The sequence below is a fragment of the Ostrea edulis genome, chromosome 9 (genome assembly GCF_947568905.1).
Source record: "Ostrea edulis chromosome 9, xbOstEdul1.1, whole genome shotgun sequence".
Taxonomy (NCBI): domain Eukaryota; kingdom Metazoa; phylum Mollusca; class Bivalvia; order Ostreida; family Ostreidae; genus Ostrea; species Ostrea edulis.
The window spans coordinates 33,974,864-33,990,340 of record NC_079172.1 but is presented as its reverse complement, the minus strand read 5'-3'; the positions used below and the strand labels follow the sequence as shown (position 1 = coordinate 33,990,340).

Genomic DNA, 15,477 nt, shown 5'->3' with positions numbered 1-15,477 from the left:
TTTGAATTTTATATTTCTTTCTGGCGTATTTAATTTTCTATCATGATTACATCAGACTATAAGAAGTCTCTCTCTCTCTCTCTCTCTCTCTCTCTCTCTCTGCATACCCCGTGGGACAGTTACACTGCGCGAGTATGATAAGGGAACAGAAGCTGTCCGTTTACAACATGTCAAACATGGAACAACTCTACTGACTTAGTAAATTTCATAGAATGTATGATAAAAATATGATATAGAAACATATCGAAATAACAATTTCCAAATTTGCAAGGGATATTTGATTTGAGCTTGCTGAACGAGATACAGTGTCAACATAATACAACTGAAGAGCGCCTTTCATTCCATGTATATCTATATTCATATCACTAATTCACCGTAAAATATTACTGTTAGGGAAAGTTTAATGGAGTGCTGTCGAATATCGGTGTTATGATTATTTCTTGCAGGAAGTATAATTCTAGGAATAGTTTTGATGTTTTATTTCTTACATCTATATTCATAGAGACATTCAACCCCAGGGTGGTGTGCAACTTTTCATTGTCTGCGTACAGACTCATAACTCTCTGTATCATATGCTAATACCAGTCTCTGTAGGTTCAACGGTTAGCTTTATTGAAATATCAGTTTCAATGCATGTATATATGTAATCCAAATGATAATGAACCGGGTACTGTCTCAAAATACCCTCGAGGTCTTCTCTTGAAATGCAACAACTGGTACCACAAAAAATCAAGTAAAATGACATGAAGGAAACATGATATAATGCAATCAATCAAACAAACAAAAAATATGCTCACCAGGTGGCAGATCCCAGGATAACAGAACCTTCACAGACCGCTCTTTAATTGTTTCGTTAGAGACGGTAACCTTGGCTGGCTTTTGAACTGCAGAGTCTCCTGTATAATAAAATAATCTATGATTGGTTTGTAGTACACGGATTGAACACGAGACGGGCATATAAACATACTATATAATGGTAAAATCTGTAACAGCATGTAGGATATTCTCATTTGGCGTGAAAATATCTACTGTTTCCTTCTGATATGGAGTTTACGCATCATCTGCTTTCTATAATCTTTAAAATATGAATGAAGATTGTTAACAACAATATGGGCAGTATTGTAGATTGTTATTACATTGTGAGCTGTACTGTAGATTATAATACTATAGACTGTACTGTACACGGTTATAACATTTTGGGTTGTAATGTACATTGTTACAGTACCCGCAACGTTATTCTTGACATGATAAACGATAGGACACGATACACGCATGATAGGATAGGATACACGCACGATACGATAGAATACACGCACGATACGATAGGATACACGATAAACCTGATAAACGCAAAACCTGATACACGATCTTCACGATAGACCTGATAAACGCAAAACACGATAAACGATCTTCACGATAAACGGAAAACCTGATAGAAATGTTGTAAATTTAGAAACGATTTAGACAGAACGAAATTTTGATACCTACAACATAATTACATTATGTTGATAATAATATTGAAGGATTTCAATGCTCAGTATATACCTACATTATGGACAACGCGGATTTCTTGTTTTCCGCGTTCTCGCGATGGGAAAAATCTATAGGTAACTCGGGAAAACCGCGTTCTCATCGCGGAATGACTATTAGTTACCTGTCCCTGTCGCGGTAACATTTGTTTAAAACATTGATCGGTTTTGTACCATAAAAACTCTTTAATCCACGGTCGTACGTCTTTTTTTTTTTTATTATTATTTGTTTTTTCATGTCATCACAGCTAAAATAAAAAAAAACTAATAAATATACGGCATTGAATTCATTATTTGATATCTATATGAATTTTCTCAGCCAATGATTCTAAAATTTATATTGTCACCTAATGTTTAATATATAAATTATACAGGGAATTAGCTAAATGTAATATGAGGTAGTGATATCATGCTTCAGTAGCTCTCTTATGCTAATGTATATTACCTTGAATATGAAATAAAACCAAGTAATATTGTGTGTGTAGCGAGGAGGGGGTTATTTTGCATCAAGCTCTAAGTTCACGGCTCATTCAACATCTCAAGTTATTTTCATAACGACCGCTTTAAAAAAAATCAACCGCACTACACCTGTTAGATATTTTAACACTATGAATGATAATTGATAGTCATAAGTAATTGGAACATATTTATTTGAATTGATATTTTGTTAACAAAACATAAATAAACTGTTTAAAAAACATAAACAAAACCCGGCTTGTTTTAAATTCGCAATTTTGAAACGCTTAGTGTGTAAAAAATTCAAATAATCATCAAAACCAGCATAAATTTCCAGTATCTACACGTACGCCTATTGGTACATGTGTACAAGTACAAGTAAAAAAAAAAAAAAACAACGATGACAGCGGAATCGTGCCCAGTTGAGCAGAATTTCGGGGGATACAACACCCTTGCACCCTTTTAAACTTAATCTTCTAAATGTGTGAAATACAATGTCCCTGAGAATGCTAGCTGTCAAAACACGGCTGATACACAAAATCAGATATAAGGACGCGCACAAGTTCAGCAGTTGCTATATAGGTAACATACAGGTGAAAAAATCGGAAGAAAAAGAACCATTATCAAAATATACATGTATGTGATAAACAATGTAATTTACTGATTTTCCCTTTCAAATCGGAACTGTCTATTTTTTTGTTAGTGTTAATTACAAATAATTGTTTCTAGACAAACAAATGTTTATGAACTTCAGATGAAGGAGCTTTCAGATTTACTGTCCTCGGTTCGCTCGACGGACCACTGCCTACTTTCCAGACTACTTAGAATTAAATTGTGATAAATTTTCACTCTCTCTGGACAGACAAATAGCTCTTCTTCTGCCTTAAAATCGACAACTTTATGTTCTCCTTCAAATACACCGTCTTTCCTCGATTCCTAAAAATAGCTTCTTTAACAAAACGAATAAAGGTTTCGGAAAGTATCGTACTTTTTCATTAGATTTTATATACGATCCCGATAGTTTCCGAAGCTACACGATAAACGATTTTCACGATAAACGGAAAACCTGATACACGCAAAATACGATACACGATAGACCTGATAAACGCAAAACACGATAGAAAACGGAAAACCTGATACACGATAGGATAGGATACACGCACGATACGATAGGATACACACACGATACGATAGGATACACGCACGATAGAGCACGATAGGAATGTCAAGAATAACGTTGCGGGTACTGTATAACATTTTGGGTTGTAATGTACATTGTTATAACATTTTGGGTTGTAATGTACATTGTTATAACATTTTGGGTTGTAATGTACATTGTTTTAACATTTTGGGTTGTAATATACATTGTTATAACATTTTGGGTTGTAATGTACATTGTTATAACATTTTGGGTTGTAATATACATTGTTTTAACATTTGGAGTTGTAATGTACATTGCTATATCACTGTGGACTGCACTATATATTGTTATAAAATTATGGACTGTGTTGTAGATCGTTATAGCATTGTGGGGCAGTACTGAAGATTGTTATAACATTGTGGGCTGTACTGTACATGGTTATAGCATTTAGGGCTGTACTGTGCATGGTTATAGCATTTAGGGTTGTACTGTGCATGATTATAGCATTTAGGGCTGTACTGTACATGGTTATAGGATTTTGAACTGCACTGTACATGGTTATAGGATTTTGGACAGTACTGTACATGGTTATAGGATTTTGGACTACATTGTACATTTATGTACCTCCGAACGTCTTAATCCACTCCGTTTCTGAAGACTGCATCAGACGACCATCCTCAAGTGATACTGGAACAACTTTAAATTTATAATCCACTTCTGGGGTTAAATCGTCTAGTTTCAATCTCGACGCATTTGTCTACCAAACAAATGTATATTATATGAATAAAATATGTTTACTAGATTTCCATTACTGTGGTCATTCTGATAGATCACCAAAATATAGACTGAACATGCACTGGCTAAGTCGTACAAATATTTGAGAAAAAGAGGTACGAATAGACAAAAGGATAATCGGAATTATGATATAAATTTTGTTTTTCGTTTTGTCAGAAAAAACAATGCTGATATAATTGATATACAAATATAATCCCATACTGTAGAAACTTTAAGGCCCCACATGGATATTTACCTGAACTCATACAAGAATGCGGTACGTTTTTTAAATGCCACTGTCAAGCTGCCAGACTATGTCTTTACACTCACTGACCTGATGAATGTCCTCACATTGTGGGGAGATTAAGGACGCCTTACGAAACACGTGACTCGTCAGTATGTTAATGATACAGAATAGACGGCATAGGAATAATTATTCCATGCACAACTTGTCTCTCCAGCGTCGAGAGGGAAACAATTCTTTACATTTTGAGAGGAATGGTCGATCTATTCTTAGTAATTATTTCACGCACAAAGGATTTGCCGCTCAGTATGAATAGTATTTCAGGTGCGTGTTTGGCATTGCAAGGCTTGTTACAAGACCAAAAGAGCATTCTTTTAGCACTCTCCAACCCGTCCTTCAACTTTATGTAATGTACAAGTATGCACGTGTTTTGAAATGCATTGCTGTTGTGATCCGTTTATGTATACTAACGGAAAAAAGAAACGCAAGTTTATTTTCGATAGATTATGATTTACCTGATTCATTGATGATTAGGTAATTGTTTGGGTTTCTCAATTATTTCATCAATACTGAATGCATTTTGATGATTTTTAATATCCTATCACAGACGGCATTTGCATGGATAGCTTTAAAACAAGGGTACCCTACGCAGTTTCTAGATTCAAATCAGTAGCATGTGTGCGCTCCCCTGACTTCAGTTGCTGCTCTTACTCTCCTTAACATGGACCATATCAAGGTGTTTATTAACCTTATACGCATATCATTCCACTCCTGAATAAGGACCTGTGTGAGTTGAACGACGTTATATGGGGCGTTGACGCGCTTCTTAACTCCTCTGTCCAGTTCCTCCTACAAATCCTCGATTGGGAACAAATTTGGACTGTATAGTGGCCAACCAAGAACTGGGACGTGGTTTGGAGCCAGAGTTACGACAAAACCTAGCAACATCGGGACTCGCGTTGCCCTACTGCAACGGAAGATTACGTTGATAGACAAGAGGGAGGATATGTTACTGCTATAGGATTGCCATTGATAACAACTAGAGGTGCTTCCTCACCTTGAAATCTCCCTGCCCATATCATAAAATACGCTCCACCAAATTCGTTGCTTTTCGTTACACAAGCGTCAGAATATCGCTCCCCATGACGTCGATAAACACGTTGTGGTCCATCTGTAAGGCGTTAAGCGAGACTCGTCAGTGATTTACATGCATCACCAATAGGCCAAATGAAACCTATTAGGTGTATGTGCAAGCAGTCACTGCATTCGTCATTGTCGTCACCTCTGCGTAAGTGGCGGTCCAACTTAAGGACGTCGTGGCCTTAAATCAAACTCCCACAACCTATTCCTAAGCATTCGTAGACACACTGGCGTGCCGTTTCTGTCACCGTCTGAAATCGGTTACGGAGGTGCGAGAGACGTATGCCTCAATCTTGACGCCGTGATGTATCGCGCGGTCGTCCGCTCCTGGGACGGTCACCCAATTTCCCCGTGACTCTGAGATATCCAACTAAAGGGGTATTGTTGTCTCATGTACACCATATTACTGGGCTACATGACGTTGCGAATACCCATGCAATATCAAAGTAATGACCCTACCCCAATCGACTTAATTCAATCGCGGCATTTCGCTCAACAATCGCGTAGAAAAGAAATGTTGTGCAGCTGATCTTTGTTCAATTTGTAATGATTTACCAGCAAATACGGTGCAGGAGTACCCCGAATACACGCTTTCAAAAATCTACTGAAAGCATGCAGCGTCAAGTGGGGTCACGGTCGGTTGAATTGTAACCGAAGCACATTTTCACAGTGCTCGGAGGTAGTCCCATGTCAAATCTAATCAAATGTCGTCGACGTGTCTAAAAGTGATATTGCAACAACAACAAAAACCCACTCGAACTTGCGTTTCTTTTTTCCGCTAGTAAATTTTGAGATACTATTTAAATGCGATCACGTAACAAACGCAACCAACCCAATGTATTTGTTATTGTTTATTCAATTAGACAGGAATTTGTTTTCTCAATTTAGAGTTAAACTGAGTTCATTTGACAGGTAATCCGAAACAGGACTCACGGTGCCGATTCTTTACTAGTCTTGTCTGCTTCAGACAATCGTGTTTAACCTCGTGTCAATACTTTACGATGACAATTTTGATGGAAGCGTAAGACCAACAAAATCAGAGAAGACCTGATACATGTACCTGTTCATCTGAAGAAAACGAATAACAAATGTACTCACTATGTTGATCAACTGCCATTCTCTTTCCTGAAACGAATCTAGCTTAATTTTTCTCCAAATGGTATACTCTGTCACATTTATGTCACTGCTTTCGGGATTCCACTTCAAAACAACATTGAAGGTCTGCGAAATGTTTCCCATTGCTGGTTCATTGAATCTACACGTCTGTAGGGCCAAATGCATCATTATACCTGCAAAATTACCGAACAAAAACTTTCCGTATGTAACATCAATGAAGTGAAGATAAGGAACATTGATCATTGTCATAATTCTTATAAAGAATACGAAATCAAGAGCAGGGTACATGCAACTACAGATCCCTGATTACTACAGAGGTGGGGTAAGGTGCTCAGTAGGAGGGCACCTTTACTGTTGACCAGTCACAACCGCAATTCGCCCGTGGCAGTACCACGTAAGAACCTTAAGCTTGGGAGTGCATATGTCCAAATATTTAGTTAATAGCCTGTAAAACATACCAACTTCTTCCTGTCGTTTTCAATAAGTGCAAAGTATGAATATCAAAGTGGTAGCAATGATGTCATACTATATTGGAATATGTTACGTGTGTCTGACACAAAAACAGCGGGCAATTTAGTCACGATTAAGTGAAAATGATCTGAATGACAGTATTCATGCATGTTAGAAGTCATGAAATTGAGAAGTCACCAGCTGTAGAGATTTCGACCAATGCTTACCGCTGAGGGCCGTAGCAGTAACAGTTCTTTATCGTGCTAATGCCTGTCGCGACACGGAAAATCCGTTTTAAGGTCAAATCCAAAAGACCCGTTATTCTCACGAATAAATGCCGAGCATTTGGCGAAGAAGCAATGAATACCTATTTTAACATCTTAGGTTTGACGTGGCCATGGCACAAGCTTCAGCGGGGCTAGAACTCACGACCTCCCTATTACGCTCTACCACTGAGCTACCGCGACCAGTGACTGGTGTACATGTAAGAGATATCCAGTCATTCATAGCATCTAGTTTAAGCAGAGCCTTGTGTAAAACTTTGTGCGAGTATATTCTGTTCGCACGGAGAATATGAAGAAGTTAATTAGATACTGCAATGCAGCTATAGGGAAAGAAAATTAAAACTGGATTCATTATAATTACAGTAAGATTCACGGTAATCACTTAGTAAAGTCACATCACAGAAACGTTGAACGTATAATTAATGTCATAATATAAAATATTAACTCGCTTAAATGACACTAGTCTGTGGTGGAATGTTTCTTATTCATATGTAGGTCATGTCGAATAAGATAGTCCCCGCCCTGTAGAAGAAGACATGTGCTTAAAGTGGCACTGGTGTGGGTTGATTGAATATTGTTTAACGTCTCACTCGAGAATGTCTTCACCCATATGGAGACGTGATGTGGGTTTAATTGGTTCGATCTTCAAGTTACGTCAGAGTTACATTCCAGGGCATGCTGAGATTCTGTTCGTCTGCTTAGAACATTACGTCAGTCGCTTTTGAAAATAAGTAGAGAAACTTGGGGACAATTAGGAATGTTTGTCTTAATGCAAGGTGAAGATAACGAACAGTGATCAATCTCATAACTCCTATAAGCAATACAAAATAGATAGTTGGGCAAACACTTTCTAATATTAATACACGCACGAGCACACACAAAATTAAATTTCAACTGATGGAGTACTCAATCAAACCATTAACCCAACTACTAAAACAGTCTTTATCTACCTCGTGATGCCTAAGGAGCAGTCACACCTTACCGGATTGTATAAACGGACATCGCATTAATAAAAAATGAATGAGACATAATGCTGTCCGTTGGTATCCGTTGATAAAAGTCGTTCCCGCCATTGCTCGGGGCTCCTGCGATCGGTGTATGAAGCTTATAAAACGCTTAAGAACTGCACGATTACTTCACATGTACCGGGCAATTAGCCGTCGATTAACGGACATTACCGTCTGAATACGGACAAGTACCGGGTTAAACGAACATGGGACGCATGAGAAATCGATACAACGTTCTTTCAACGTTAGACAAACGGACTTGTAGCGGTCATGTAACTGACAAAATGGATATATGTCTTTTCAGACTTATCATCATCGCAGACATATTTCCATGATGCCTCCAAAAGGAGGCCTACAAATGTTGGGAAGAGAAGCAGAGCACGGGGAAATGCTACAAGACCCTCATTCTCACTTTGACAATATATCAAATTGTTGAAAATAAATCTTGGAAAGTATTTTCGGATCATTGTTGATTTCGTTATGTTGACCAAAAGGTCATTTATCATTTCTACTCCCGTCATACAAACCTGGTTCCACGAAACTTTGATTGAAAGAAGTAGACTGTACAAAAGAGCAGCTTGATATACAGTCATGTTGATCAAGACCCTACAAAACAAAAATTAACATCACTGTATATCAAAATATTCTGGTTCCGAAAATACCCCAGTGTTCATTAAACATGTAACTTACATACGATATCTGACAGTTCGCTCTACTTATACACGATATCTGACAGTTGGCTTTACTTACACACGATATCTGACAGTTCGTTTATCTGGCAGTACGCTGTACGTACACTCCATATATGACAGTTCGTCTAACTTACACGCGATATCAGACAGTTCGATGTACTTACATACCATATCTGACAGTTCACTTTAACTACACATGATATCTGACAGTTCGCTGTATTTACACACGATATCTGACAGTACACTGTACTTACACACGATATCTGGCAGTATATAGTTCCGACTTTAAATAAAAATTACTTACTTACTTACACTGTACTTACACACGATATGTGACAGTTCGCTGTATTTACACACGATATCAGACAGTTTGCTCTACTAACACATGATATCTGGCAGTACACTCTACTTACACATGATATCTGACAGTTCGCTCTACTTACACACAATATCTGGCAGTACACTGTACTTACACACGATATCTGACAGTTCGTTTATCTGGCAGTACGCTGTACTTACACACGATATCTGACAGTTCGTTGTACTTACACACAATATCTGACAGTTCGTTTTACTTACACACAATATCAGACAGTTCGTTCTACTTCCACACGATATCAGACAGTTCACTGTACTTACACATGATATCTGACAGTTCGCTGTACTTACACACGATCGATATCTGACAGTTCGCCATACTTACACATGATATCTGACAGTTCGTTCTACTTCCGTGCGCTATGTGGTAGTTTGCATAGCTTGCATATGCTATCCAGCAGTTCGCCTAGATTTCTGAGAGTTTGCTCTACTTACACACTCTTTTTGACAGTTCGTTCTACTCTGAATCAGGTTGGTGGAACAGGGAATCAGGCACTGGAAAAGGAATGATGTGACAAATAGAATAACAACTGTTTACATATTATATATATTATCATGTGTGTGTGTGTGTGTGTGTGTGTGTGTGTGTGTGTGTGTGTGTGTGTGTGTGTGTGATATGTGTTCTTTTTTATATCAATACATTTATACATAGACTTCAAGATTTCCTCTAGGGTACCCTTACCTGTTTACAAGCTGGAGTCCTGCATGAAAATTGACCATTGTCTTTGAAATTCTACAATAAACAATATTATTGAAAAATAGATATTTAGGAAAAGAACAGAATAATGCATGTATGTGACGGAGAAGGTTGAAAATCATAACGCCTTTTGTTTGCCCTATAACACCTAACGGACGCCGTACCCTAGTAGTTATGGTGATCGCTTTGTGACTGAAAGGTACCAGATTTGGTCCGCCAATGGTTACATCAAACCTAAGACGTTTAACACATATTCTGGCTGCTCATTCGCCAAGCCCTGGGCTCACGGGTCTTTCGGATATGAAACAAACCGAAATCCCCCGTGAGTCACAGTGGGCGTTGGAAAGATGAAGAACACTCACTGTCATGCGTAAGTCAAGAGCTGTGGAACTTTACCTACAGCTGATGACGTCAAATGGGATATAAACCAACAGACAAAATAAACATACGAAATCTTATAACACATTTTGGATTCCATGTTCTATCATTGCAGGAAGTAAAAGCAAACATACTTGGTCAAAAAGACGTGGTAGATATTGTAACAGTTTTTCGTCTGTGTATCAGTTTATACACAATATCAAAAAAGAAAAAAAAATTGCATTTGCAAAATTCAACAAAAAACTTCACTCAAAACAATTAGAATGTATGAGGGAATGATGAAATCTTGAATATAGGAATAAAAGTGGCATTTATAGGAAATGCTAGAATAAAGAAGATGCACGAAAAAGAAATAATGTCTTCGGCTTCTGTGGTTGAACATTAAATGTCGTACGTTTATATTCAAGTGAAACTTTTACTGCCCTTTGTGTTAAAAAAGACGACTTTGTCACGTTCACTTGTTATCTACACATACATAATTATTTACATACTGTATAATTAGTAGTTTTGTGAGGTCTTCGTTACACAAATCCGTACTATTATCTCCTAGGTGGCTATTGTCATCAATCTTAGTACTATCATTCTTTCGTAAAGGTCAAAATATGTCCCCCAGAGAGTTTATCTGAAGTGCACCTCTGGATAATGCACTCTGACATATCGCTTACAGAAGTGAAAATAACGAAGAGTGAAAATAACGAAGAGTGATAAATGAAAGGCGAAAATAACAAATAGTGATTAATCTTATTACTCCCACAAAGAATACAAATTAAAGAGTTCGGCCGACCAGTCACACCCGCCGTAAGCCCTATATCTTGATCAGGTAAACAGTAATCTTTAGTCAAAATCAATGTGCGAAGTAAGGCCTAACAATCGGTATCAAATCTCATAACTCATGTAAATAAGACAAGATTACAAAATTAAGAGTAGGGCAAACACGGACCCTGGAAAAACCTGGATATCGGAGCAAGAGCCTTGGAAGAGTAAACATCCCCTGTTGATTGATTAAACCCGCTGTGAGTCCTATATCTTGATCATGTAAAAGGACTAATCCGTAGTCAGAATCAGTATGTAAAAACGACCTGAACATTATGATAAAACACGTCAGAAAGCATTTTATTTAATGGCAGGTTATATTTGCAATTAGATCATTATTACGATCACAAATGTTTTGAGATTCTGACTTTAATCGAGACTGTTGGAATTCGTGTCACATCAACTGAATAGTCAGTAGCCTGCCTCGAAAAAATGGTCATGCACAAAACATACTCTCACCTATCGAATAAGGTGAGATACATAAACTCCATATATAGATGATATTGGAATATTGCTACATAAATATAGGATATTAACGATGAAGAAGCTGAATTCACCCAGTTTGTCATAAAGTTGAATTATTAGTTTGTCGCAAAGTATATGGTCATTATAACAATCTAGTTTGCCAGTGCAACCTAGCATTGGGTGAAATGCTGTCTGACTTTGACTACGGGTAACTCCGTTCACCTGATCAAGATATAGGACTCGAACGGCGGGTGTGACCAGTCGACAGGGTATGCTTACTCCTCCTAGGCTCATGATTCCACATGGTCCGTGTTTGCCCAACTATCTATTTTGCATTGCTTATAGGAGGTACGAGATTGATCACTGTTCGCTATCTTCACCTTTCATAAATAAAGGGTCTTAGCATAAACTATGACAAGAGGGGGATAAACAACCAAGAGTTTTGAGCGAGTTTAACAACCTGCACATATTTAAAACATTAAAGAAAATTGAATATGGTTGAGAATCAAAATACTTGCACTATACACATATTCAAGTTATTTCCAAAGAATCTAGCTTCTAAACTGTTAGACAAGTTAAAAAAGTAAAAACCAAGTCATTCATTCAATATAATTCCTGAAAACGGACTTAGTTCAACAACCGGTAATTTTCTCAAAAATTAAAGAAAATCAAAATCCTTGCCACATGCACATATTCCCTACCGATACAGATACTCTGTAAAATAAGAAGTTCCTCACTTGAACATCGTGGAAGGAAAACTGACAAATCATTTACTCTCTATGTAATGATTCCTCAAACTGACTAAGTTCAACAACCTGTAATTTTCTCAATAATTAAGGAAATCAAAATCCTTGCCACATACACTCTGTAAAATAAGAAGGTTCTCACTTGAAGAATGTGGGAGTAGTTCAATGGACAAATCTTTTTTTCTATGTAATATTTTCTCAAAACGGACTACGTCCAACAACCTGTACTTCTCTCAAAAATTGAAGAAAATCAAAATCCTTACTACCTGCATATCGTCAATACCCATATAAGCACTCTGTAAAACAAGATGGTCCTCACTTGAAAGTTGTGGGAGGAGTTAACGGAAAAATTATGTACCCCCTAGAACAAAGATTTTCCAATGAAAGGGCAAAACTCCTGCAAAATTGCAACATGATCTAGAGTGATCCACAGAGAAGGTACATAGCAAGTTTCAGCTTGATAGGTGACAGAGAAATGAAATTAGAAACTGAAACCCCCAAGAGGACAGACGGTAGCACGGATGTACAGGCATTGTTGTACCATAGTACGTCCTGTCTAAATACGGGCGTATAAAAACTGCATAAAGAAAAGTAAGGAAAATCACTATACGACGAAAGAGATCTTTTATAGTCAGAAGTTGATATAAAAATAGACATTTTAAATGAAATAAAATCTGATCTAGTGAAACTAAGGATGAAAAGAACGCATTGTCCATTAATAAGATCACGTGCAAGATGAGTTGAAGAGGGAGACAGACCTACAAAATACGTTTCCAGCTTAGAATCGCGCAATATAAGGTGTTTATTTTTCTCAACTGATTCGATTATGAGATTATTTATGATTATGAGATTCATCACTGTTCGTCATCTTCGTCTTTCATTCGATACACAAGAGCTTGTTTTGTGTATGCTTTCTTGAAATCGAGGCAAGCTGCTGACAAACAAGTTAATGTTACAGGGGTTTCAACAGCCTCGTTTAAAGTCAGCATATTGCAAATTATATGTTCGTTATGACGCTCTAGATAGCTAATACAGCCTGTCATTGGATCACATCCCGTCGGACGTGTTTCATACCGATTGTTATGCCGCTCTTGGCACACTGATTCCGACTACAGATTACTCCGTTTATCTGATCAAAATGTAAGGCTCACGGCAGGTGTGCCGGTCGACAGAAAATGCTGACTACTCCTTAACACCTGATCCTACTTTTTATTTTGTATTCCTTAAAGGATGCATTAGATTAAACACTGTTCGTTATCTTCGCCTCTTCATTAATAATTCCAATGTTATTTATTACAATTGTTATGATTGGACAAAAATAAATCTAAAGGAGAATCTACACATCAATAAATCCACAAACGCTATGTATACATACGCGCCTGAAAACAAATAACATAGTGCGGGGAAACTATTCAAATTTTTTAAATTGATAATACAAGGAACGAATTGTAATTATAAGAATCAAACATTCTTTTTGAAGAATGTATCGATGTGTAAACTCTGGATATTTTACTCACAAACTTAACATAAAAGTGCGAAGCACTTTTATTCAGTTTGTGAGTAAAATGTCCAGAGTTTACACATCGATAAATTCTTCAAAAAGAATGTTTAATCCCATAATAAAACAAATAAAGAGGATCTGCACTGAATAAAACAAAGAAGCAGGTATAGTTTTTACAGTCATCTGGCTCAGAAAATGGATAATTTCAGTAGGAGTCCCAAAATCTGAGATTCAAATAAGGAATATATATATAGGTAAGCAAACCAAAACTACATTTAATTTGATCCCAAAATTGCTTAGTGTTATACGCCAACAGCGAGCAAAAATGCCAAAATCAATGCATAAACTCATAAATTCAGGGGGTTTACCTTTCAGAAAACATACATCGCATACGTCAAGCAAATTCATATTAAATACATTTTTCATCTTCTGTTAGCACACGATATATATTAATTTTATTTTGCTCGACAGATGAACACACCTTTTTCTAAACAATAATCTGGATGAAATTTAACAGCTACCAAGCTCTTTTTTTTTTACCAAAAGGCGGGGGAACGTCTCACTTATGACGAAATAATACTTTCAAATAAGCAACAACTTTGATTTAAGTTGATATAGTATACTTAGCTGATACTTAACTTACTGAAAACACAGATCATGCTTTATTCAAGACACATTTAATACAGAGAAATTCTTTGGGCTTTTATGTACAAAATCCTTCCTTGTTCTTTATTTATGACCAGTTGGAAATTCTCAAACAGGTTAATTAAACACTTTTCTGAGATATTATATGAAAATAGAGATAGAGAACTTATTGATATCTATCTCAATGAAATTATAAATATACTCGATAAGAAATGTAGATGAACATGCATCAAGCTCTCTCTCTCTCTCTCTCTCAGTACATGCAATATTCTAGAAAGTGGAGCTCTTAAAGTGTTGAAAATATGAAAAATAATCATCAGAAGTTCCCTGGTAGTGATGGGTTTACCACATAGTTTGTTTTTAAATGCTTTTGGAATTATCTAAATTGTTTCATATTACGAGCAATTAATCGTATTTTTACAGAAAAGAGCTACCTATTTCACCAAGACATGGCATTATTTCATGTTTACCACAAGGTGAAATACCAAGACAGGATTTAGAAAATTAGCGGCGTTCCATTACTTTACTAAATGTCTTTTATAAATCTATTTCCGATTGTCTTAGCCGTAGATTGACACAAATTTTGGATTCAATTATTTCAGTATCTCAGTAGTCTGCTTTTAATAGATAAGGTCAAATACTAGATTTATCTATGGTTTAATGGCATATATAGAAATATATTCCTCGATAGATTTTAAAAACGAACTCGACCCAATATATTGGTCATTGATCTACAAGGTTCTAGAGTACTTTAGAATTCGAAAAAATCATTTATTCGATATGCAAGAGCTTGTTCTGCATATGATCAGTTGTTGTTTTTTTTAAATCGAGGCAAGCTACTGACAAACAAGTTCATGATGCGGGGTTTCAACAGCATTGTTTAAAGTCAGCATTTCGCAAATTCTATGATCGTTATAACGATATGGTTTTCCAATAAACCTACCATTGGGTTAAATGCTGTCTGACTTGTTTCATACCGATTGTTAGGCCGTTCTAGGCCCATTTCAGTTTGACTAAAGAT

At 36.8% G+C, this 15,477-nt stretch overlaps 1 protein-coding gene across 1 annotated transcript in view; it reads right to left on the bottom strand.

The window, feature by feature from the left end:
• The window catches only part of LOC125658799 (tyrosine-protein kinase receptor torso-like), a 55,665-nt gene that overhangs the window by 24,203 nt on the left and 15,985 nt on the right, over window positions 1–15,477 (bottom strand). Inside the window, exons 3-8 of the mRNA XM_048890220.2 lie at window positions 9,894–9,944; window positions 9,647–9,706; window positions 8,669–8,747; window positions 6,383–6,573; window positions 3,751–3,883; window positions 798–896 (exon numbers count right to left, since the gene is read on the bottom strand). Coding sequence (XP_048746177.2) covers window positions 798–896; window positions 3,751–3,883; window positions 6,383–6,573; window positions 8,669–8,747; window positions 9,647–9,706; window positions 9,894–9,944 — 613 coding nt within the window. The remainder of the gene's footprint in view (window positions 1–797; window positions 897–3,750; window positions 3,884–6,382; window positions 6,574–8,668; window positions 8,748–9,646; window positions 9,707–9,893; window positions 9,945–15,477) is intronic.